Raw genomic sequence first — 22197 nt, 5'->3', positions numbered from 1 at the left:
AACAAGGTGAGTTGCTTTGGGGAGCAGTGAATTTCCTTTTACTGAAGGTATTCAACTAGCAATAAACTCAGGAAAGATGGTATAGATGCAGTTCTTGAATTGAAAAGAGTAGATGACTTCTAAGGATGTTTCTAATCATAGAAGAGGGAAGCTATTTCTCGGATTCAAAGAAAGTGTGATCATTAGTGTTACTTCTAGCAACGTTGAGGAGCATTGGAATAGGAAAAACAAAGACATCAGATTTGGCATCTGCATGTATATTGTACAAAAAACAAAATATTTTAGGCTTTGTGAACAGTTAATTGCAAAAGCCTTTTTATTTATGCTGTAACCCTATGGCAAATCAGGCCCTTACATGAAAATCAATCCTTTTTCAAAAGGACTAGCTTGGCCTTGCCAAAATGGAACAAACAAAACCTTAAAGACCGGTTCAGCCCTACTGAAATGTCTTTTCTCTTTGAAAGAAGTCTATTAGTGATGCAAATGCAGTTATCTGCACAGATGATAATCCCAGCAAACAAAACAGTGAAACCATTACCAGGTTCTTGTGCTGAGAATTTGGCTTTCCTGTATTGAAAAGGCAGAGAAAAAGAGCAGAACTGATTCCTATTTGGGATAGTTTATTAGGTCTGCTTATCTGAATCCTGGACTAATTATTCTCATGTTTGGCTTAAAGAGACCAAACAATTCTTCAAATGTGGACAAGAAATGTGGACAAGAAAGGCTTGCAGTCTGGGTTCCCAGCAAGTGCCATAAACAGGCAAAAGCAGGAATGGAGTAACATTTATATTCAGGAGTTTAATTCTCAAGATACCAGAGCCTTAAGGTAAGATCTATCATGGGTAGAAAAAACAAAACAAAAAAACCCACGATAAGGACTCATATAGCAGTAATTTAAGTTATATGCACGTATTAACTGATGCTTTAATTAAAAATGAAGACAATTGGAAGGTTACTTGAGTAGGCGAAGAGATGGTCATTTCCCAACATCTTCTAGTCAACAGATACTCAGATAAACAACTTCTTTGAGAACTTAATAAATATGCAATCTTACTGTAGGCAAAGTTGATTATACTTATTTTATCCTTAAGCGGTTTGGGCATTAGGGAACACTAGTGGTCAGAAGGTGTGGTGCCTATGGATATTAGGAAGACATTTCTGAAACAAAACTCCAAGTGGTACCGTCCAAGTGGCCATCGATTAAAGCTTGATTAAAGCTTTTGGAAAGGCCTAGTGGACAATGTATTGAGAACAGAAAATTAACCCATGTTCACATGCTTGCCTGCACAGGGAGTAACAGTTGGAGCTGGTGTCCACATAGATTGGCTGTTAATGCTCACAATCTGGGTCTCACGCAGGGTGGGGTTGTGGGTAGGTCAACCAAAGAGCTTCCGCATCATCCTTATGTTTACACTTCAGGTGCAGGACGGATCTTGTTCACGCTCCACCCTCCACAACCTCTCCCTCGCAAGGTTGCTCCACAGCTTGGGCTGTCCCCGCCCGGGTCTTTGATAATCCAGCGTCTCTGGAGAAGAAGGTCAATCACTGCTTTAGTTCTAGGCTCTGCCTGCTTCCCACGCCCTCCACTGGGGCTGGCGGGCGGCCTCGCAGCGTGTTTTTCCCCCAGAGCTTCCCACGCCCTCTCCACTCCACACGCCTCCTGGCTGCTCTCCGGGCCTGCCCTCTTCTGCACCTCGGGCCCGGGCCCAGTGTCGGGTATCCAAGCTAGCACGGCTCACTCCTCTCAGGGGCTCTCCTCATGGCCACTCCTTCTCTGCAATCCCGGAAAATCTCTGATGCTCGGCTGTGTCCTAGGTATAGATGCTTAAAAAAAATAAATAAATTGGGGACACTGGCTGTCTTGCAAATTAAAACTATACCAGCTGCTTACGGTTGGGACGTTGAGAGGGCAACATCCAACTTTGCCGTTCGGGTGAATCAGCAGCGAACGGGAGCTACTTTCCACCACCCCACGGCCCCCTGGGGCAGGCACGCCCTCGGGAACGCGACGCGGGAGCGGGGCCCCCGGCGGCCTGGCCGCCCGCCCGCCCACGCCCGGCAGGCGCGCGGAGCCGGAGCCGGAGCCGGAGCCGGAGCCGGAGCGCGCACGGGGCCGCACGCGCGCGGGGCCGGGGAGCGCTCCCTCCGGGATCGCGGCTGCGCAGTCGGGCCGGAGCCGGGAAAAGGGGGAGGAGGGTGGAGGAGCCGGAGTAAGGGGAGGGGGAGGAGCGGCGAAGGCGGAAGCCATGTTGGAGTTGCACCCCGAGCGAGGGGCTGCGAGCGTTCTCCTCTCCTTGTGGGTGTGACCCGGGTTCGGCGCGGCGGCGGGCTGCGGGGGCGGGGACGGTTAGCCTGGGCGGCGGCGGCGGCGGCGTGAGAGGAGCGGCGGCGGCGGCCGCAGCGTGGAGCCGGCCGATTGTGACCACCGGGGGAGCAGGGGGCCGGCCGCGGCTCCCACTCTCCGTGTGGCCCCCTGAGCGCCCCCCCTCCCCGGCCCGGGAGGGAGGCGGGGGGCACCCGGGGCCCGCCATGAACCCCGGCTTCGATCTGTCCCGCCGGAATCCGCAGGAGGACTTCGAGCTGATTCAGCGCATCGGCAGCGGCACCTACGGCGACGTCTACAAGGTAAAGGCGAGGGGCCGCGCGCCGCGGAGGCCGCGGGGTCGGGACCCGCCGCGGGGAGGGCGGGGGGCGCCGCCGCCGCCGCCGCCGCCGTCTGGGCGCCCGCGTCCGCGCTGCCCCTCTGAGGGAGACGCGGGCGCCCGGGAGCTGTGGGGGAGGAGGAGGAGCAGGAGCAGGAGCTGGAGCTGGAGCTGGAGCTGGAGCGGGCGCCCGGGGCTCCGCTGCCTTGGAACGAACAAAGGGCCAAGCGGGTAACCCCGAGACCTCGGGGCGCTTACCTGAGCGCTTCCCTGGACGCGAGCGGGCCGCTCTCCTCAGCACAGCGCGGAGTGGGGCTTGTCGTTTGTTGCATTGACAGGGTCAGTGCGACGGCCCCGCTGGCGGGGCGTTTGGCGTATGTCAAACCTGTGTGCGTCCGACGGAGCTGGGACGGCCCGCTGGGTAGGTCTGCCGCTACTGCCCCCCACCCCCGGGCCGGCAGTAGTTACCACTGCCACAGCCGCCCCCCTCAGCCTTTTTTGCCTCTTAGCATCCGCATGCCATCTTTTAATTTTCCAAGTAAAAAAAAAAAAATTTTTTTTCCCCAAGTAATGACTTTCGTTAGTTAAAGAGATCTCGTTAGTATAATTTTTCTTTTTCTTTTTTTTTTTTTTTTTTTTACCCCTGTTTTGGAGGAAAAAGCAACTTTGTTTTCTCCAGATGGAATTGGACTATGATGCCTCATTAAACTTGTTTTTGTCAGTGACACAGAAGATTCAGCCTTTTTTTTTTTTTTTTTTTTTTTAAAGCGAATTGAATACTCAGGAAAGGTAGTGGCTTGACTAGGTTAGAATTCAAAGGGTATTAGTCGTACAGCATTCCTGTTGTAGAGGGACCCCTTTTAAATGTGGGAGATAAATCACTCTTTCCCTGGCCAGCTCAACTCTTGGCCTCGCAGAGACTGCCAGGAAGCGGATAGTGCCAAATGTGGCAGCAGTCTTGATTTAGTTGTGTATCTTCTTACTGGTGACTGGAGTGGAACTCCTCTTGTTTCACATGACATCTGAGGATGCACAGAGAAACTTAATTTTACTTTGGAAAGTTTAGTCCTAGCTAAACTTTTTGCCCGTGGTTTAGCAGTAGGTTTTTGGCTTTTACTTCAGTAAAACACGTATGTCCCCTCACAATGCAGCTAGGATTCTGCATTTGTTTTGTTTCGTGGTTGATTCGCCTTCTGTCATCATTTGTCTCGTCAGTTTTTCTCATAAGATAGTATAGGCGGTTTGTGTACACCTATTGTGTATAAGGTACTGGACATGTAAGCACTTGGGTTGTAGCAGGAAAAGAGACCTATTCCTAAGTCTTACTTGGAGTTTATATTTCTGAGGGAGCAAGAAGAACATTAAACGACCATTTGGATAATTGTTTTATTGCAGTTTTATTTTGTGCTGCCCAGGAGAAAAGAAGATTAGGATTAGGGTTATGAATGCAGAAACAGGAGGACCTGATCTCCTTTGGGGAGTCAGAGGCAGTGGGGAGAGAAGATTATGCCAGATAGAGCATAATCTGAGAAGGCTGTGAGGACCCAAGGAACCAGGGTAAGGATTTGAAAGACCTCAGTGGCCTGAACAGTCAGGAGAATAGATCATACAGGCCTCTTAGGTCCTTTAAGGAGGTCAGATTTTTCTCTAGGGCAATGGGGAGCCATTGCAGGGTTTTATGTAGAGGAGTAAAATTAGATTTAAAAGATCTACTTTACTGGAGTGTAGATTGGAGAGGAAAAGAACAGTTAGGCAGCCATTGTAATAGTCCAGGTAAGAATAACCGTGGCTGTTTTGGAATTGGTAGTGATTATGAAAGTTGAAGCGAATGGATCCAAGTAGATTAGAGCTGGTTAAGGGAGTCTAATTACATTCAGTTGGGGACACCTGAGTGGTTCAGTAGTTGAGCGTCTGCCTTCCGCTCAGGGCATGATCCTGGACTGGAGTCCCAAGATCGAGTCCCACATCAGGCTCCCTCTGCCTGTGTCTCTGCCTCTCTCTCTCTCTCTCTCTGTCTCTCATGAATAAATAAAATCTTTCAAAAAAATTACATTCAGTTGAAAAGTTAACTAAACTTTAATGTGTCAGTCCTAGGTGGCAGTGTGTACAGTAAGTTCTTTTCAAGTTCTTTACAAAAATAATTGGCCATGTATTTACTATATTTAGAAAAAACAGCTGGTAGTTAAGCCACATGATTAAAAAGTAAAAAAAATTAAAGCCTGTAATTTCCTGAGGACATCTAAGTCCAATACAGGTATAAGTTGATTACTCTTGTCATCTGTTTAAGGTAATGATAATGAGAACTAACATTTATGGAGTGCTTATTATTTGCTAGGCACTGCTCTAAGATTTTCCATGTATTAATTTATTTACTCCTTGCAGCAACCCTATGAAATAGGTGCTCTTATTAATTCCATTTTGCATTTGAGGAAATTGAGGCACAGGTAAATTGCAGTAATTTGCCAGAGTTGGCAAGTGGCAAAGCCACAGTTTGAACCTTAGCCTTTAGAGACTGCATTTAAAAAAAATTTTTTTTTTTTTAATTTAAGTCGGAGAGCACAAGCAGGGGAGGAAGAGAGGGAGAAGGACAAGCAGACTCCCCACTGATCGGAGAGCCCCACGGACTGGATCCCAGGACCCTGAGATCATAACCAGAGCAGAAGTAAAATGCTTAACTGACTGAACCACCCAGGCCACCCAAGACTGCATTCTTAATAATAGCAGTACTGCCTCTATAAAGATGGGATATGAGCAGATAGCATATTACTGAGTTTCCAGTGGAGAAATTAAGGCACACCTGTAGTTCAGCACATTGAGTTGTAGCCACTCTGTGAGAGTGGATCTTTAAGTAGTAGTTGGAATACCTAACTCCTGCTGTGCAGCCAGGGCTCATTGTTTTTGTAGAGTCTGCCAAGTGGACATCAGATAATAGATGCTTGATCCCTGCCTGCCAGACTCTTCCCATACCAAGGGCCCAAAGCAGAGAAACTCCGTGTGGTTTTTGGCATCATACCCCCTCCTTGCTAAATAACCCAAAGCTTAAGCTTTTTGTATTTTTGTCTGTAATCATGTCCATGTATAAAGATAACAGATTTTTTGTATTTGTTTTGCTGTTTTAGATTTTTCTTATTTATACAAATTGTGTTGATTAGAGAGGAGTGCATTAGAGGATTTGTTTTCAAAAGCCAGTATGTATAATTTGCTCCTTAATTTGTGTTTAGGTGCTAAAAATGGAATGATCACATTAAGTAAATAAGAGATCTAATTATTTATAGTCATTCTTAGAAGGTGGGTGTTTCAAGGGATTTTTATTTTAAAAACTATCCTACCCAATGAAATAATACGCTTACTTAAGGTGGCATGGTTTAGTTAAAAAGCACTGAAGTAGAATGTGGAAGATCTAAAATTTATTAGCTATGTGGCCTTGTAAAATTAGCTAGCGCCTCAGCTCTTTTGTTGTGAAGGTGTTATCGCTCATATGCCTTTCTGTTTTTGGTGTTAGATAAATGACTTGAGTTTTACTCAACAAATAAGTTTTCATTTTTTCTAGACTGAAAAATATACGTAAATATAGTATACATTTTCTCTGCACTATCTTAAAGTACGTGGAAAATACAGTTTAAAAAAACGGTCATACTTTTAAATGTCCTGTAACTATGCCCTTCATCTGTGAGATGAAGTATTTGTAGCAGGGGTTATCTAGGGAACTAAGACTTGACTAGAGAGCTCAATGGTTGGGCCTCAGGAGGCCCGGGAAGCCCTCTGAAATTAATAGGTTTAATATTGTGTGCGTGTGTTTTTCTGTAGAGATGGCTTATAGCATTCATTACATTTACAAAAAAGAAAAGAATGAATAACCTCTAGGTTTGTCATTTCAAAGAGTTCTCTTGGAGATATTAGGTAGTCTTATGCCAGATCACATTATCAACATCTGTCTACATTAATAGGATTTTCACAGGCAGTTTTTCAGTTGGATTGGTCTTATTCCTCCCCATGTCCTGATGTTTTTCTAGATTTATTGCTAGAGACCAGCAGAAGATACTAAAGCTGGAGATGGGGTAAGGCAAGGAAGTTTGAAGGACCAGTCTTAATGTTTCTGCAGAAGTATCTGGTCTAGTCTTAAGACTTAACTTTGATCCCTGTGAACGATTCCCAGTTGTCTCCAGCTTATGCTTCCTCTTGAGCTCTCCCCATTGTCTCCACCTGACCTCTTCACAGACTACATCTGCCTCCGAATGGGCCTTTCCTTGTATCCCACTTTTGTCAAAAGCTCCAACTGTTGATAGTTTGCTAAGGCTTGGGGCATTGGAATCATCTCTTATCCTGGACAGGAGTGTAGGCATTTCAAAATGTGGTTGGGAAGCTCCAGGAAAAGGATTACTCTGAGTATACTAAAGGTTCAGAAGTCATATGGTAAAGAAACTGGTTAAGTGTTGCTTAACCAGCAAACTCCAAACTTACTTGACTGTGGGATTCTTTTTCTTTGTAATACATATTGCTTGTTCTTAGAATTTGTGCCTTGTAGAGAACATGCTTTGGAAATGTCGATACTGATTTTATCTGTGTGTGTTTGGAAGCCATTGCTGGTGAAGCAGAGGCTGCAATGTTGCTAAGCTCCAAAGTAACATTCACATGGTACTGTATGTAAACAGAGTCTCTGTGAAAGCTGACTGAAGAAAAATGGAAGATTGGGCAGTGAAATCAGGAAATTAATTTGTTCAAGCATTTAGTGAATTGTGTTTGCTTATTTGTAGTTCTGTATCTTTTCAAGGTGTTCTGATTAGTATCATCAAAGACTAATTCTTTCATTATAGTCAGTGTTTATAAGACTGGAAAACTCAGTTCTGAAACCTGTTGAGAAACATGAACACCTTAAGCATTTAGAAAAGAATAGCTGAAGTAAAATACAGTATGATCAGGAGTATGCTTATTTTTTTACTTTCATGGAGGACAAAGTCTGGAGGATCCTGAGGAAATGGTCCTAAACTTCAGAAACATTGTTTGTGCATTTAAGGTAAATTAAGGTAGAATTTTCCAGCATCGGTATTTATTTGAGATGGAAAGTGACAGTGGAATGGATTGTGAGATAGTTTCTCTTGAGAGCTTTATTTATTTATTTATTCTTAAGATTTTATTTGTTTATTCATGACAGAGAGAGAGGGAGGGAGAGAGAGAGAGAGAAAGGCAGAGGCACAGGCAGAGGGAGAAGCAGGCTCCATGCAGGGAGCCCAATGTGGGACTCCATCCCCGGTCTCCAGGATCACACCCCGGGCTGCAGGCGGTGCTACACCGCTTGGCCACTGGGGCTGCCCTCTCTTGAGAGCTTTAAAAATACAAAACAGGTTATCTGACTTTAATATGGATCTGATTCCCTGAAGGAAGTGTTTGATTTGATGTGTATATGTATTTACTTGTGAAAGAACATCTAATACATTATTTTGCATTGAGAGTGAATAGTTGCTAGTTCTCTTGAGAGTACAAGGAACAACCGTCGTACATAGAATAGCTATAATATGAAAGGAAATGTGTTAGGGACTGTGAGTGGAGTAGCAAAAATGACAAGACATGGCACTTGGTATTTATAGGGACATAAAACGTGTACCTATTTTAGCTATCATAGTTTGAGATCAAAACCTTGTTGATTTCTTTTCTAGAGTATTAACACTCTTACTGGCTGAGATTGTCTAGACACTCCATAATCTGAACAGCCGACCTCTCTGTAGCTTATTAGTAAAGTGGTTTAAGAGCTGGGTGAGCTGGGTTCTGGAGTCAGACTGCCTGGCTTCAGCAAGTGTTAGCCATTTACTTTCATTCTTTTCTCTGTGCCTCAGTTTATTCAGTTGTAAAGTAGCAATGCTTAGAATAGTGTTTAGGACTGTGCCTGGCACACAAGACTCTGTAATCATTAATTGCTTCTATGGTCTAGTATTACTTACTATTATGTATTTTTCCTGCTACTGCCCTAACATACCCTGCTTCTCATGTACCTGCCTTAGGGTTTTTGTACTTGGTGTTCTGTGCCTGAATTCTGCCCTCCCCCAATAGCTGCATGGTTTGCTTCTTCTGTTCCCTTGGGTCTCAACTCAAATGTCACCTTTCAATGTGTTTTTCCTTACCACCCTATAGGAAACAGCACCCCACTCATTTTCTCTCATTAGCAGGAATGGATCTAGATTTTGTGGAGCCTGGAGTTTATACAGCTTTGAGGGCTCTCATTAAGTAAATAAATAAATTAGAATAACAAATTTGGTATGAAAGTGAGTATTTATTTAGAATGAGAAGAGGTGTCCCAACAAAATGCTGTAACCTTAGAGTCAGGTCCTTTTCTTCTGAGATTTCTTTATGTATTTACTCAGAAATGCTCCCATAAAATGCTCCCTATTAGCATCCTGGCTGCTACTGGTCACCTCCTATGGCATTCTGCATGTCCTAGTGATTCTCAGCACTCAGAGAGGCTCATGCAAGTGAGGGAGGCTGAACTTTTTTAAGTTGTTAGCTTTATAGAAAATTTACCTCTGCTCTTTACCTAATTTTCATTTTTATTATGACATCTGTCACCTTATATTTAGTTGTGTATTACCTTTCTCTTCCCACCATAGTTGAAATCCGGGAAGCTGATGGCTTTATTCTGTTCATGCTGTGTTCTAGAGCCTAGAAGAGTAACTGGCCCATATTAGACTCTCAGTGCATATTTGTGGAATGAGTGAATGAACTGACATGAAGAGGACAAACCATATGCTACGTGAATTTAGAGAAAGGAAATCGTTTCTGATTGGGATAAATCATAGGTTTTACAGAGAGGACATTGGGATTGACCTAGAGTTCTGGCATAGTGGGTACAGAATGAATTAAGCATTTTGAATTATTATTAGGCCTAAAGTAAATCAGTAGGCCTCATGTATCTTTTGCATATTAAGTGATGGTCATACCTATTTTGTGCATATGAAGACACTGTCATTTTAAACCAAAGACCTTTAGTGACTAGTGAATGTATGTAGCTGTTACATATGGTTTTATTTTGTTTTGTTTTTAATAGTATTAGGATTTTAGGAGAGGATTTTTTTTTATTGGAATTCAATTTGCCAACATATAGAATAACACCCAGTGCTCATCCCATCAAGTGCCCCCCTCAGTGCCCGTCACCCAGTCACCCTCACCCCCCGCCCAACTCCCTTTTACCACCCTTGTTCGTTTCCCAGAGTTAGGAGTCTCTCGTGTTCTGTCTCCCTTTCTGATATTTCCCACTCATTTTTTTCTCCTTTCCCCTTTATTCCCTTTCACTATTTTTTATATTCCCCAAATGAATGAGACCATATAATGTTTGTCCTTCTCCGATTGACTTATTTCACTCAGCATAATACCCTCCAGTTCCATCCACGTTGAAGCAAATGGTGGGTATTTGTCGTTTCTTTCTTTTTTTTTTTTTTTAAGATTTTATTTATTCATTCATGAGATACACAGAGAGAGGCAGAGACATAGGGAGAGGGAGAAGCAGGCCCTGGCAGGGAGCCCGATGTGGGACTCGATCCCCAGACCCCGGGATCAGGATCCGAGCCGAAGGCGGATGCGCAACTGCTGAGCCACCGAGGTGTCCCATATTTGTCGTTTCTAATAGCTGAGTAATATTCCGTTGTATACATATACCACATCTTCTTTATCCATTCATCTTTCGATGGACACCGAGGCTCCTTCCACAGTTTGGCTATTGTGGACATTGCTGCTATAAACATTGGGGTGCGGGTGTCCCGGCGTTTCACTGCATCTGTATCTTTGGGGTAAATCCCCAGTAGTGCAATTGCTGGGTCGTAGGGCAGATCTATTTTTGACTCTTTGAGGAACCTCCACACAGTTTTCCAGAGTGGCTGCACAGTTCACATTCCCACCAACAGTGCAAGAGGGTTCCCCTTTCTCCACATCCTCTCCAACATTTGTTGTTTCCTGCCTTGTTAATTTTCCCCATTCTCACTGGTGTGAGGTGGTATCTCATTGTGGTTTTGATTCGTATTTCCCTATGGCAAGTGATGCGGAGCATTTTCTCATGTGCTTGTTGGCCATGTCTATGTCTTAAGAATGGATTTTGTTCATCGAAACCAAAAGACCTTAGATTCAAGAGATGAAAACATGTTTATTTTCTGCTTTAGCTTCGTTTTTCAGTCTTTTTTGTTCTGGAAGATGCCACTTTTCAGAGTTCCAGGCTGCCTTGACCTGAGATTATAGGTTTGGATTTCAGTGTACTGCTTACCTTAGTCCTTAAACTCTTCAGAAGATTTTTAGATTTGACTATGAATTTTAGTTATGTTCAGATAAGACATTTATTTTGTTCGATTAAAGTCTTGTTAGGAGTTTGAGATGGTCATCCACCTTCTCCTGCTCAAAGAATCTTCCTCTATAGGGCAGCCCTGGTGGCCCAGCAGTTTGGCACCGCCTTCAGCCTGGGGTGTGATCCTGGAGATCCGGGATCGAGTCCCGCATCAGGCTCCCTGCATGGAGCCTGCTTCTCCCTCTGCCTGTGTCTCTCTCTGTGTTTGTCTTGAATAAATAAAAATAAAATCTTAAAAAAAAAAATCTTCCTACATTGCCTGTAGAGTACAAACTTTTATTTTATTTTTTAAAAATTTTTAAAAATTTTTATTTATTTATGATAGTCACAGAGAGAGAAAGAGAGAGAGGCAGAGACATAGGCAGAGGGAGAAGCAGCTCCATGCACTGGGAGCCTGATGTGGGATTCGATCCTGGGTCTCCAGGATTGCGCCCTGGGCCAAAGGCAGGCGCCAAACCGCTGCGCCACCCAGGGATCCCGAGTACAAACTTTTAAACCTAACATTCAAGGCACTGTCTTTTTTGACCTCTGGCCCCCGAAAAATGAATTAAGGTTAGATAGTTGAGAGCCAGTAGGGGGAGAGAGGAAGTGGGCAGAGGAGGGAATAAGGGCCTTGGTATTCACAGGTATGTGTAACTACCGGGATGGGTAAAGGCTTGGAGACTAGAAGAGGGGATTCACTAACACAGAAGGCTTGTGTTGAGTAGCATGGAGAAATATTTGTTAGATAAGGTAGGGCCAATTTATAAACTTGGAAACTAGATAAAATCACTTAGATATGAAATGGTAGGACTTCGGGAACTTGAAAGGTTTCTCTACAAGGAGTGACGTTGAAGTGCTGTGCTCAGGATTATCCTGGCAATCATGATGAGAATGGATCAGAAAGGAAAGATGGAGTTATCTGCTAAATAGAATCTGTGATTCTCAAATTTTTGGTGTCAGAGCTCCTTTATGCCATTGAGAACTTCAGGATTGTGATTATGTCAATATCTATTGCTGTTGACCATATTAGCAATTATACCTGAGAAGTTTAGTATTTGGTTAAGTAAGAGTCTCAGTTCTACTTCTTCATTATTCTGTTGGGATATTTTGTTGACATAATATGAAGAAAATCTGGTATCTTGTATGTATTTGGAAAACAATATATTTTTTAAAGATTTTATTTATTATTAAGAGACAGAGAGAGAGAGACAGAGGCAGAGACACAGGCAGAGGGAGGAGCAGGCTCCCTGCATGGAGCCTGACATGGGACTCGATCCCAGGTCTCCAGGATCAGGCCCTGGCTGAAGGCAGATGCTAAACCGATGAGCCACCTGGGCTGCCCTGGAAAACAATACTTTAATAGCCTTTTCAGATAATCGTGAATATTTTCCTCTGATACTTTTCACAATTTGACAGTTTATAACTTTTTAAAAGTTAGTTGGGACACCGGGGTGGGTAGCAGTTGAGCACCTGCTTTCAGCCCAGGGCATGATCCTGGAGTCCTGGGATCGAGACTCCCACATCGGGCTCCCTGCATGGAGCCTACTTCTCCCTCTGCCTGTGTCTCTGCCTCTATCTCTGTGTGTGTCTCTCATGAATAAATAAATAAAAATTTAAATACATAAGTTAGTTGTTACGTGGAATCCAAGACCATATCATGAAGTTTTCCTCCTGGCTATGTTAAAATGATTATTGGTCTCTCTTGGACTTAAATGGGTCTTTTTTTACCCATGCATGATTCTTTTAACATACATTGGTCATTTGGAAAGTAGAGATTCACTGAGTTATTCAGATCTCCCATAGTTTCCGTATTTCATTATACAGTATCAAAAATAATTACTCCTTTCATCAGAAAAGTTTAAAAGTATTGATGGTACATAGAAGTTTTCCAAGATTCAAATTTCTGTTTTTAAGGAACTAAATTAAATGTATCACAACCAAATACTGTAGGGTTTTTTCATTGAAGTGACAGATTTGTTAATTCATTTTCAATAAAATGTCAGATATCTAAGCATGAATAATCAATTTGTCAGTTCTTTCCAATAAAAATGATGTCCTATGGAAAAGGTGGCTAGTTCAATTTGCAACTCAAAATCACAAATGCTGTTCTTTGAACCAACCATTGCATTGTACTTTGGTATGCAATGGAAGGGTTTTATGTATTTCATAAAATAAAATATCAAAATGACTTGTATTAAGGGTTAGGAGTTAATACAATTAATAATGTTTATGTTTCAATAAGGACATTCTTCAGTGAAACTGGCTTTTTTTTTTTTTTCCTTTGAGTACATGGCAGTGAAGAATACAATGATTGGTAGTACATTGTGGGACACTGCTTTGATTGGTGCCAAGGCACCAGCAGTTTTAGAGCCATTGCTTTTGCTCTCTTGTGCAAATGTCAACACAGTTAAAGTGGGCAAATAACATTTTTATATAGTTATGAAAATTATTTTGACTTTTCAAACCCTCAAGAATCCCAGAGGCTCTAAGGGATTCACAGAATTGTGCTAGAAGATTATGTGGAGTAAACTAAGGGTGAGGTTAAGTGATGATGGAGCAGGGATCCCTGGGTGGCGCAGCGGTTTAGCGCCTGCCTTTGGCCCAGGGCACGATCCTGGAGACCCGGGATCGAATCCCACGTCGGGCTCCTGGTGCATGGAGCCTGCTTCTCCCTCTGCCTGTGTCTCTGCCTCTCTCTCTCTCTCTCTGTGTGTGACTATCATAAAAAAAAAAAAAAAAAAGTGATGATGGAGCAGACAAGATGAAAAGTAGTAAAAAGAATGGAAAGGAAGGAACTGATGAAAAGCATCTTGGAGAAACATTTGATGGGGCTTTGTGAAGAAATAGGAGGATGGAGAAAGATGATTTGAAGAGAACTTCAAAATTTTAAGCCTGAGGAGCACATAAAATATTTGTTCAAATAAATTAGTAGTGGGAGAATGATGTCAGTTACAAAGAGGGAGGAACTGTGATGGAAATTGGGGTATTTCTAAAGAGATATCTGTGAGATTTTGTTTCATTTTTTTGCTATAGTTTCTCTGAAGAAACTAATAGAGTGATGCTTCCTTTCTCTGTGGAGTATATTCTTTAGCAGGCCTTTAGAACTAATGGAAATTGATAAGATCAGTACTTTTCTCTCAGCTCTTACTGAGGGATTACTAGGAAGACCTGCAAAGCTGTCTTCCTGTCAAACAGTGCTACAGATTTGGAGGGTAATTGATGTAGGAATTAGTGAGTAGAACAGTAGAATATGGGCTAGATGTTTTTATTGTGGCATACATTTTTTTAAAGACTTACTTTTAGAGAGGGAGAGAGCACAGACAGCAGGGAGGGGCAGAGGGAGAGAACAGAGTGTCTCAAGCAGACTCCACTCTGAGTGTGGAGCCCAACTGCAGCTCGATCTCATGACCTTGAGATCATGACCTGAGCTAAAACCAAGAGTTGGATGTTTACCTGACTGCACCACCAAGGTGCCCCTATTGTGGCATACATTTAAATATGTTCTTGTTTTGTTAATATGGCATATATATGTTCATAATGCATTTTAAAAAATAATGATCTAACTCCCAAGAGATATATATTCTGAGTATTTTGATGTATTTTCTTCTGGTGTTTTATAGACAAATATTTTACAAAGCTTGTATGCTGTTACATATTTCTAAGATAAAATTGTAGTTTATTTACAGTGAAATGAATAAATCTTAAGTATTTCAATTAGAGGAGTTTTGACATAGATACAGCTGTGTAACCCACAGCCTTATTAAGGTAGAACATTTCCTTAACCTCAGAAAGTTCCCTTGTGCCCCTTCCCAGTTGGTTTCACACCCCCTCCCTCATAGCAATCTTTGTTCTGATTTCTGTCCCTGTAAAAACTCTTTTAGAACTTCATGTAAATGAGGGATGCCTGGGAGGCTCACTGGTTGAGCGTCTGCCTTCAGCTCAGGGCATGATCCCGACTGGGGTCCAGGGATCGAGTCCCACATCGGGCTTCCTGCATGGAGCCTGCTTCTCCCTCTATGTCTCTGCCTCTCTCTCTCTCTGTCTCTCATGAATGAATAAATAATATCTTTATTTTATTATTTTTTTAAGATTTTATTTTTTCAATCATGAGATGCACCGAGATCCAACTTCATAGGAAGTTGTAAAAAGTTGTAAAAAGAGTTCAAAGAGATCTTGTGTATAGCAAATATCCAACTTCTTCCAGTAGTGACTGCTTTATATATGATGCATTATCAAAATCAGGAGCTTGATTTGACACAGTGCAATTAACTAGACCTTAGATTTCACCACTTTTTGCATGCCCATTTTTTTCATGTCTCTGTGCATAATTTTAAGACATTTTATCATGTAGATAGCCTCCTGGGATTTTATTGGGATTATGTAGTTCAATTTGTGGAAATTTGAGATCTTAACAGCATTGAGTCTTCTGATACATGAAAGTGTTATTGCTCTCCATTTATTTAGATCTTTATCTTATCATTGCTTTGCTTTTATTTTTTTTAACTTCTAAATTTTATCCCTAGCCTTTTCTCTTAATATTGTAGTAAAGATAATTACTCTGTAATACTTCTTCAAGATGGTGCAGTAATCAGAATGTGAGCCACATTTTCAGTTTTTATTAAAATCTTCACTGTATTAGTGATGTCTGACTTCCTTTCACTTGACCTTGTACATTTTAGCTCTGAGCATGCCAATTTTAAAATTGGCAAAAGTGAAAAGAAAGGAAAATGGGAAATGACTTTAAAATCTGTTCACTTTAGCATTCTTATCTAAAGATCAAAGCAAAGTCTTTAAAAATCTGAGATATTTTTATATGAGATATGTATTTATGTGTGCATATTTTGCAGATTTCATATTTTTTAACTTACTGAAGAAAAATAACTTAGTTTGCTTCATCCTTAAGTGAATAATGAACAACATTGTGCCAGATTGTTTAGGGGATCCTAAAAAATTTCTCTCTGATTTTGAGGAGCTTATGCTAAATCGAAGATTTAAGGAATTTCCTAAGGCAGTATTTTAATAAAAAAGCAATGATATATTATAAATTCTATAGAAATTCAGTTTAAGGGTAAGATGAGATGGGGTTAGTCTGGTAAAGACTTTCTGGAAGAGTGTGTCTTGACCTAGTACTTAAAGAAATACGGGGTTTGTGTTTGTAGAGAACTGTGGGAGAAGCCATTCCAAAAGAGTAAAAACAGGTAAAAATACTACTGTACGGGGGGTGCCTGGGTGGCTCAGCTGGTTGGGCATCTGACTCTTGAGTTCAGCTTAGGTCATGGTCTCAGGATTGTGGGATTGAACCCTGCATCAGGCTCTACATTTAGCATGGAGTCTGTTTGAGATTCTCTTTCCCCCTGTGTATGTGCATGTGCTCAATCTGTCTCAATCTCTCTCTCTCTCCCCCCTGTAAGTTAATTAAAAAGATAAATAAATAAAATGTAAAAAAAAAAAAAAGTCCCATGGGACCAAAGTGGGCAGAGGTTACAGATAGCCATTCTAACTAAAATAAGGGTCCGTAATAGGAAATGTGATAGATAATGTTTCAGGGACCCAAGATACAAATGAATGTCAACTGAAGAATTTGAACTCACTTGATGTATAGTATAAAATTTTCCAAATTCGTTAAGGCCAGGCTTGTCTTTCTAACCTTAGGTTGCTGTTTGGATGTTATTCAATGCATTTTCCTTTTATTTCCCCCTCATTCCCCTCTATTGAGTTAAAAGTTATACATTTTATTTTTATACTTTTGGTGATTACCTTGAAATTTCAACATGCATATTTCTGTTTTCTTTCTGGTAAGTACATGAACTTTGGAGTACTTTAATTCAGTTACTTTCTTCCTTTTTGTGTTGTTTTTTACTTTGGTTCTACATTGTTTTATATCTCCTTGATTAGTGGGTTTTTTTTTTTTTTTAAGATTTTATTTATTTATTTGAAAGAGAGAGAGCACGAGCAGAGGGGAGAGGGAGAAGCAGACTCCTGGGTAAGCAGGGACCACAATGCAGGGCTCAATCCCAGGAATGTGAGATCATGACCTAAACCCAAGGCAGACGCTTAACCAACTGAGCTGTCTAGGGGCCCCTCTCCGATAAGTGTTTTTTAACATTATTTTATTACAGAAAGTTCTCCTTTACAATTTATCTATATGTGTTTTCAAATTTAATTGCTCACCATTTTGTCTTGGCATTGTACTCTAGCATTCTGGGTTCAGTATTTTTCCTGAGCATTATTTGGAAAGGTTCTTTTTCTTTCTTTCTCATCTTTATTTGTTTCTTTCTCTTTCAAGTGAGGGACTGTATAAGGTGAACTCAGTCTTTTAACCTCAGAAATGTCATTATTGTGTCTTTACTTTCAAATCATAATTTGGGTGATATAGAACTCTTTTTTTTTTTTTTTTTTGATATAGAACTCTTAAGTTGACAATCTCTCAGAACTTTGAGGATACTCTGTTATCTTCTGGTTACCTGTTGCTGTTGCTAAAAAGTCTATTGTCATAAAATGGTTAAAAAAAAAGGTCTGTTACCAATTTAACTGTTTTAGCTAACCTATTTTTTCTCTCTGACTTTTAAGATTTTTGGGGAAGGGGAAGGTGTCTGGGTGGCTCAGTTGGTTAAGCATCTGACTCTTGATTTCTTGATTTCTGCTCAGGTTATGGTCTCAGGGTTGTGGGATCTTGCCGTGTGTCTGTGCTCAGTGAGGAGTCTGCTGGAAATTGTCTCTCTCCCTCTGAATCTATACCCCTTACTCTGCTAATAAGTAAATAAATCTTTTAAAAAAAGGATTTTTTTGTTTGTTTGACTCTTGTGTCCTGCAGTTTTCATGTTGATGGTTTTTAGATGTGGATTTGAATAAAAATTCTTGTGTTGGTTTTTTTTTTTTTTCTTTAAAGAGTAGCATTTCATTAGTCCTGGGAAATTCTGAGCTGGTAAATCTTTGACTATTATTTCTTCCCTATCTCTTTCTTGTTTCCCTTTGAGAGCTCCTATTGTATGCTTTATCCTTTTATTTCACCATGTCCCGTAAAGTCATGATTTTTCCAACTCTTTATTCTGTATCTTGTATTATGGTTCATATATTCAATATTTTCAATTAGTCTGTGTATAATCTGTTGCTTTTAAAAAATCCTTTTTTGGGGGGAAATAATTTGAACTCATAGGACAATTGCAAAAATAATACAAAGAACTCTTTTACACCCTTACCACATTCACCATGTTTAACACTGCCACATTTTATCACATTTTCTCTCTCTATACGTACATATTATATTTTTATCTGAAACATTTGGGAGTAGATTGCAGATATCATGCTCCTTTAGCGATAAACATTCATTATTCTTTTTTTGTCTAAATGTATTCATTTAAATAAAAATACAGTTAGCAAAATCAGAAAATTTTAATATTAATACAATACTGTTACTGGATTTATGGGCCTTATTCAGATTTCTACTAGTGGGCCTAATGAGATCCACAATAGTAATTTTCTCCTAGTCCAAACATCAATCCAGGATTGTACGTCACTTTTACTTTGCAAAATTTTGTGGTCTATTTTAATCTAGAATAGTTTTTCAACTTTTTAGACACTGACACTTTTTAGGAGTATACATCATTTTTTTGTTGTTGAAAAATGGTATATCTGGTGTTCCTTTTGTTCTAATTCAGGATATGCATTTTTGGCAGAAGTGTATATAAGCGATAGGTCCTCTTAATAGTATCAGGAGGCATATGGTGCTCACTTGTTCCATTATTAATACTAGTTTTGATCACTTGGTTAACATGGATCTGCCAGGTTTCTTCATATAAAGTTGTTATTTTTTCCTTTTGTAATTAATAAATAATTTGTGGGAAGATATCTTAAGACTGTATGGTATCTCCTTCCTCATCTGATTTGTACTTTTTATTAGTTTTAACATCCATTGAGGAGTCATACTTGAGTTATTACTATTGTGGTGCAAAATAGTGCTTTTCTAATTCCATTAACTACTTCTGCATTTATTAGTTGATATTGCATTGTGATGAAGAGCTTTCACCTTATTTTTAGACTTAAGGATTTTTATTTTTTATTTTTTAAAATATTTTATTCATGTGAGAGAGCGAGAGAAAGAGGCAGAGACACAGGCAGAGGAAGAAGCAGGCTCCATGCAGGGACATGGGACTTGATCCTGGGTCTTCAGGATCAGGCCCTGGGCTGAAGGCCACGCTAAAAGGTTGAGCCACCGAGGCTGCCCAAGGATTTTTATTTTTTAATTGGGTTTTATTTTAATTTAATTTTTTTTTAGATTTTATTCATGAGAGAGGCAGAGACATAGGCAGAGACACAGGCAGAGGGAGAAGCAGGGTCCCTGCAGGGAGCCCGATGAGGGACTTGATCCCAGGACCCCAGGACCACAACCTGAGCCAAAGGCAGATGCTCGACCACTGAGCTACACAGGCATCTCTTGATTCCTTTTTCTAATTTTGATTATTTTAACATACTTAACATTTTCTTTCAAATTACTACTGTCTTTTCAGATTTTAAGGGTTTTTTAATCTTGCTGTTTGTTGTTGTGTTTGCTGACTCACTTATGGTAGATTTTTATTTTAATTCTGAATTCATCAAGTTTTTCCTGTAAGAATTTTTTGTGGCTCAAATTGTGGGGGTGTCTTTCCAAAATAGTTTTACTTTTGCTTCTTCCAGGAACCTCATGAGTCTCTTTGGTCTAGGACTGATCTTTGTTAATTTCTCTGTTCGGAATTCCTTACGCTTCATGAATAATGCACATTTGACTTTTTTTTTTTTTAAACATTTTATTTATTTGATGGAGAGAGAGAGTAGGAGATAGAGAGCTTGAGCAGGGGGAAGGGAGAGGCAGGTTCCCTGCTGAGCCAGGAGCCTGACATGGGGGCGGATGCCAGAATCCTGGAAAATCATGACCTGAGTTGAAGCCAGACGCTTAATCAACTGAGCCACCCAGGTGTCCCAGTAATGCACATTTGAACCCCAAGCCCAAATGAGCAGCTGGGCCTTGGTTTTGCATTCTTTTTTTTTTTTTTTTTTAAGATTTTATTTTTTCATTCATGAAAGACAGAGAGGCAGAGACATAGGCAGAAGGAGAAGCAGGCTCCATGCAGGAAGCCCGATGTGGGACTCCATCTCCATCCCGGTACTCTGGTACTCTGGGATCACGCCCTAAGCCAAAGGTGGACACTCAACTGCAGGTGTCCCTGGTTTTGCATTCTTAGGGGACTTTTTTTTCTTCCTATTCAGAGCCCAAGGAGAGACCAGCTTTGTTTTTATCATTCTCCTGTGTTTGTGGGTTGCTTTTTGTGTTTTTGTTTTTACCTTACCGAGAATCCTTTCCAGGGGCCTAGTTTTATCCAGGGGTCTCTGTACTAATATATTGTTTTGAGTAGTTGAGTAGTAGATAGGTAAGGATAGTTACCTATCCTGAAGTAATTTTAAAACCTCAAACATCTAGTTTGCAAAGGCCAATTTCTCCCTTCCCCATCTCTTCTATTTTTATCCTTATGCTACTGTTGGTGGAAACCCCAATCCTGTTTTTCCATTTCCCTTCATCTATTGTACCCAGGGTTTACTTCTGTTTTTGTGGACTCAGCTGTTTTCAGGTTTACAGAAAAATTGAACAAGTACAGAGTTCCTAGGGTACTTGGGTGGCTCAGTCAGTTAAGCATCCAACTCTTGATTTCAGTTCAGATGATCTCAGGGTTGTGGGATCGGGCCCTGCATTGGGCTCCACGTTTGAAATTGTCTCCGTCTGCCCTTCCCTGCCTCTAAAAAAAATGTACAAAGTTCCTATATACCCCTGCTAATATTCTGCATTAGTGCAATATGTTTGTTAAAATTAACAAAACAGTATTGATTTCACATTAGGGCTCACTCTTGGTATTGTACATTCTATGGGCTTGGACAGATCTATTAGACATGTAGCCATCACGGTATCCTACAGAGTATTTTCACTGCTTTGAAAATTATCTGAGTCTGCCTCTGCCTTATCCCCCTTTCCCGCTGCTGGCAACCACTGATCTTTTTACTGTCTATAGTTTTGCCTTTTCCAGAATGGCATATAATTAGAATCAAATTAGAATCATTGGTATGTAGACCTTTTTTTTTTTTTTTTTTTAAGATTTTATTTGAGAGGGAGAAAGAGAGCACAAGTTGCGGGGGGGGGGGGCGGTCAGAGGGAGAGGGAGAAGCAGATTTCCTGCTGAGCAGAGAACCCCATGTGAGGCTCAGTCCCAGGACCCCTAAGATCATGACCTGAGCTGAAAACAGACACTTAACCAACAGAGCCCCCCAAGCACCCCAGTATGTAGACTATTCACACTGCCTTCTTTCACTTTGCAATATGCATTTAAGGTTCCTTCAACCTTCAAGTCTTTTTGGAACTTATATAGCTCTTTTTTTTTTTTTTTTTTTTTTTAAATCACTGAATGATATCCCAGTGTATGATTGTATCATAGTTTACAAATTCAGTCATGTATCGATTGACATCTTGGTTGCTTCCAAGTTTTGGCTGTTATGAATAAAGCTTCTGTAAACATCTGTGTGCATGTGTTTGGACATGAGTTTTCAGCTCATTTGGTTAATATCAAGGGATGCAATTGCTGGATTGTGTGGTAAGGCCGTTTAGCTTTGTGAGAAAATGCCCAACTGTCTTCCAGAGTGTCTACACCATTTTGCATTGCCAACAGCAGCAATTCCCATTCCTATTGCTCCACATCCTTCCTAGCATTTGATGTTGTCAGTGTTTTGGATTTTGACCATTCTAATAGGTGTGTAGTGGTATCATTGTAGTTTTAATTTGCACTTCCCTAGTGACCTGTAATGTTGAGCATCTTTTCCTATGCTTATTTTCCATCTATATATCTTGTTTAATAAGTGTCCCTTCAGATCTTTTGTCCTTTCAAAAATTGGCTTGGTAAAAAAAAAAAAAATGGATTTGGTTGCCTTATTGTTGAGTTTTAAGAGTTCTTTATATATTTTGATACAGGTCCTTTATCAGCTATATGTTTTACAAATATTTTCTCCCAGTCTGTGGCTTTGCATTCTTTACAGTGTCTTTAGCAGAGCAGAAGTTTTTTAATTTAGCGAAGTCCAACTTATCAAGTTTGTTGTTAATCATGCCTTTGGTGTTATTTATTTATTTATTTATTTTTTAATATTTAATTTATTTATTCATGAGAGACACAGAGAGAGAGAGAGAGAGAGAGAGAGAGAGAGGGGCAGAGGCAGAGACACAGGCAGAGGGAGAAGCAG

The 22197-nt window shown here is 40.8% G+C and overlaps 1 protein-coding gene and 1 long non-coding RNA gene across 7 annotated transcripts in view; one reads left to right on the top strand and one right to left on the bottom strand.

Annotated features, from left to right (window-relative positions):
- Window positions 1–603: 603 nt before the first annotated feature.
- Window positions 604–6792, bottom strand: LOC112664490 (uncharacterized). The gene is made up of 2 exons (XR_003139769.3): window positions 2901–6792; window positions 604–1824 (listed from the first exon to the last, which is right to left on the bottom strand). It is a non-coding gene; the product is annotated as an uncharacterized LOC112664490 (long non-coding RNA).
- Window positions 2236–22197, top strand: part of MAP4K3 (mitogen-activated protein kinase kinase kinase kinase 3) — a 187988-nt gene continuing 168026 nt past the window's right edge. For 2 of the 6 annotated variants that reach the window (XM_025454095.3, XM_049095778.1), the window contains exon 1: window positions 2236–2625. In XM_025454095.3, coding sequence (XP_025309880.1) covers window positions 2530–2625 — 96 coding nt within the window. In that variant the 5' untranslated portion in view covers window positions 2236–2529. The remainder of the gene's footprint in view (window positions 2626–22197) is intronic. The other 4 variants (XM_025454091.3, XM_049095777.1, XR_007403089.1 and 1 more) reach the window with 3 other exon arrangements.

Source organism: Canis lupus, chromosome 17, assembly GCF_003254725.2.
Source record: "Canis lupus dingo isolate Sandy chromosome 17, ASM325472v2, whole genome shotgun sequence".
Classification (NCBI taxonomy): domain Eukaryota; kingdom Metazoa; phylum Chordata; class Mammalia; order Carnivora; family Canidae; genus Canis; species Canis lupus.
The sequence above is the reverse complement of the archived record's forward strand: the minus strand, read 5'-3'. Positions and strand labels throughout refer to the sequence as shown.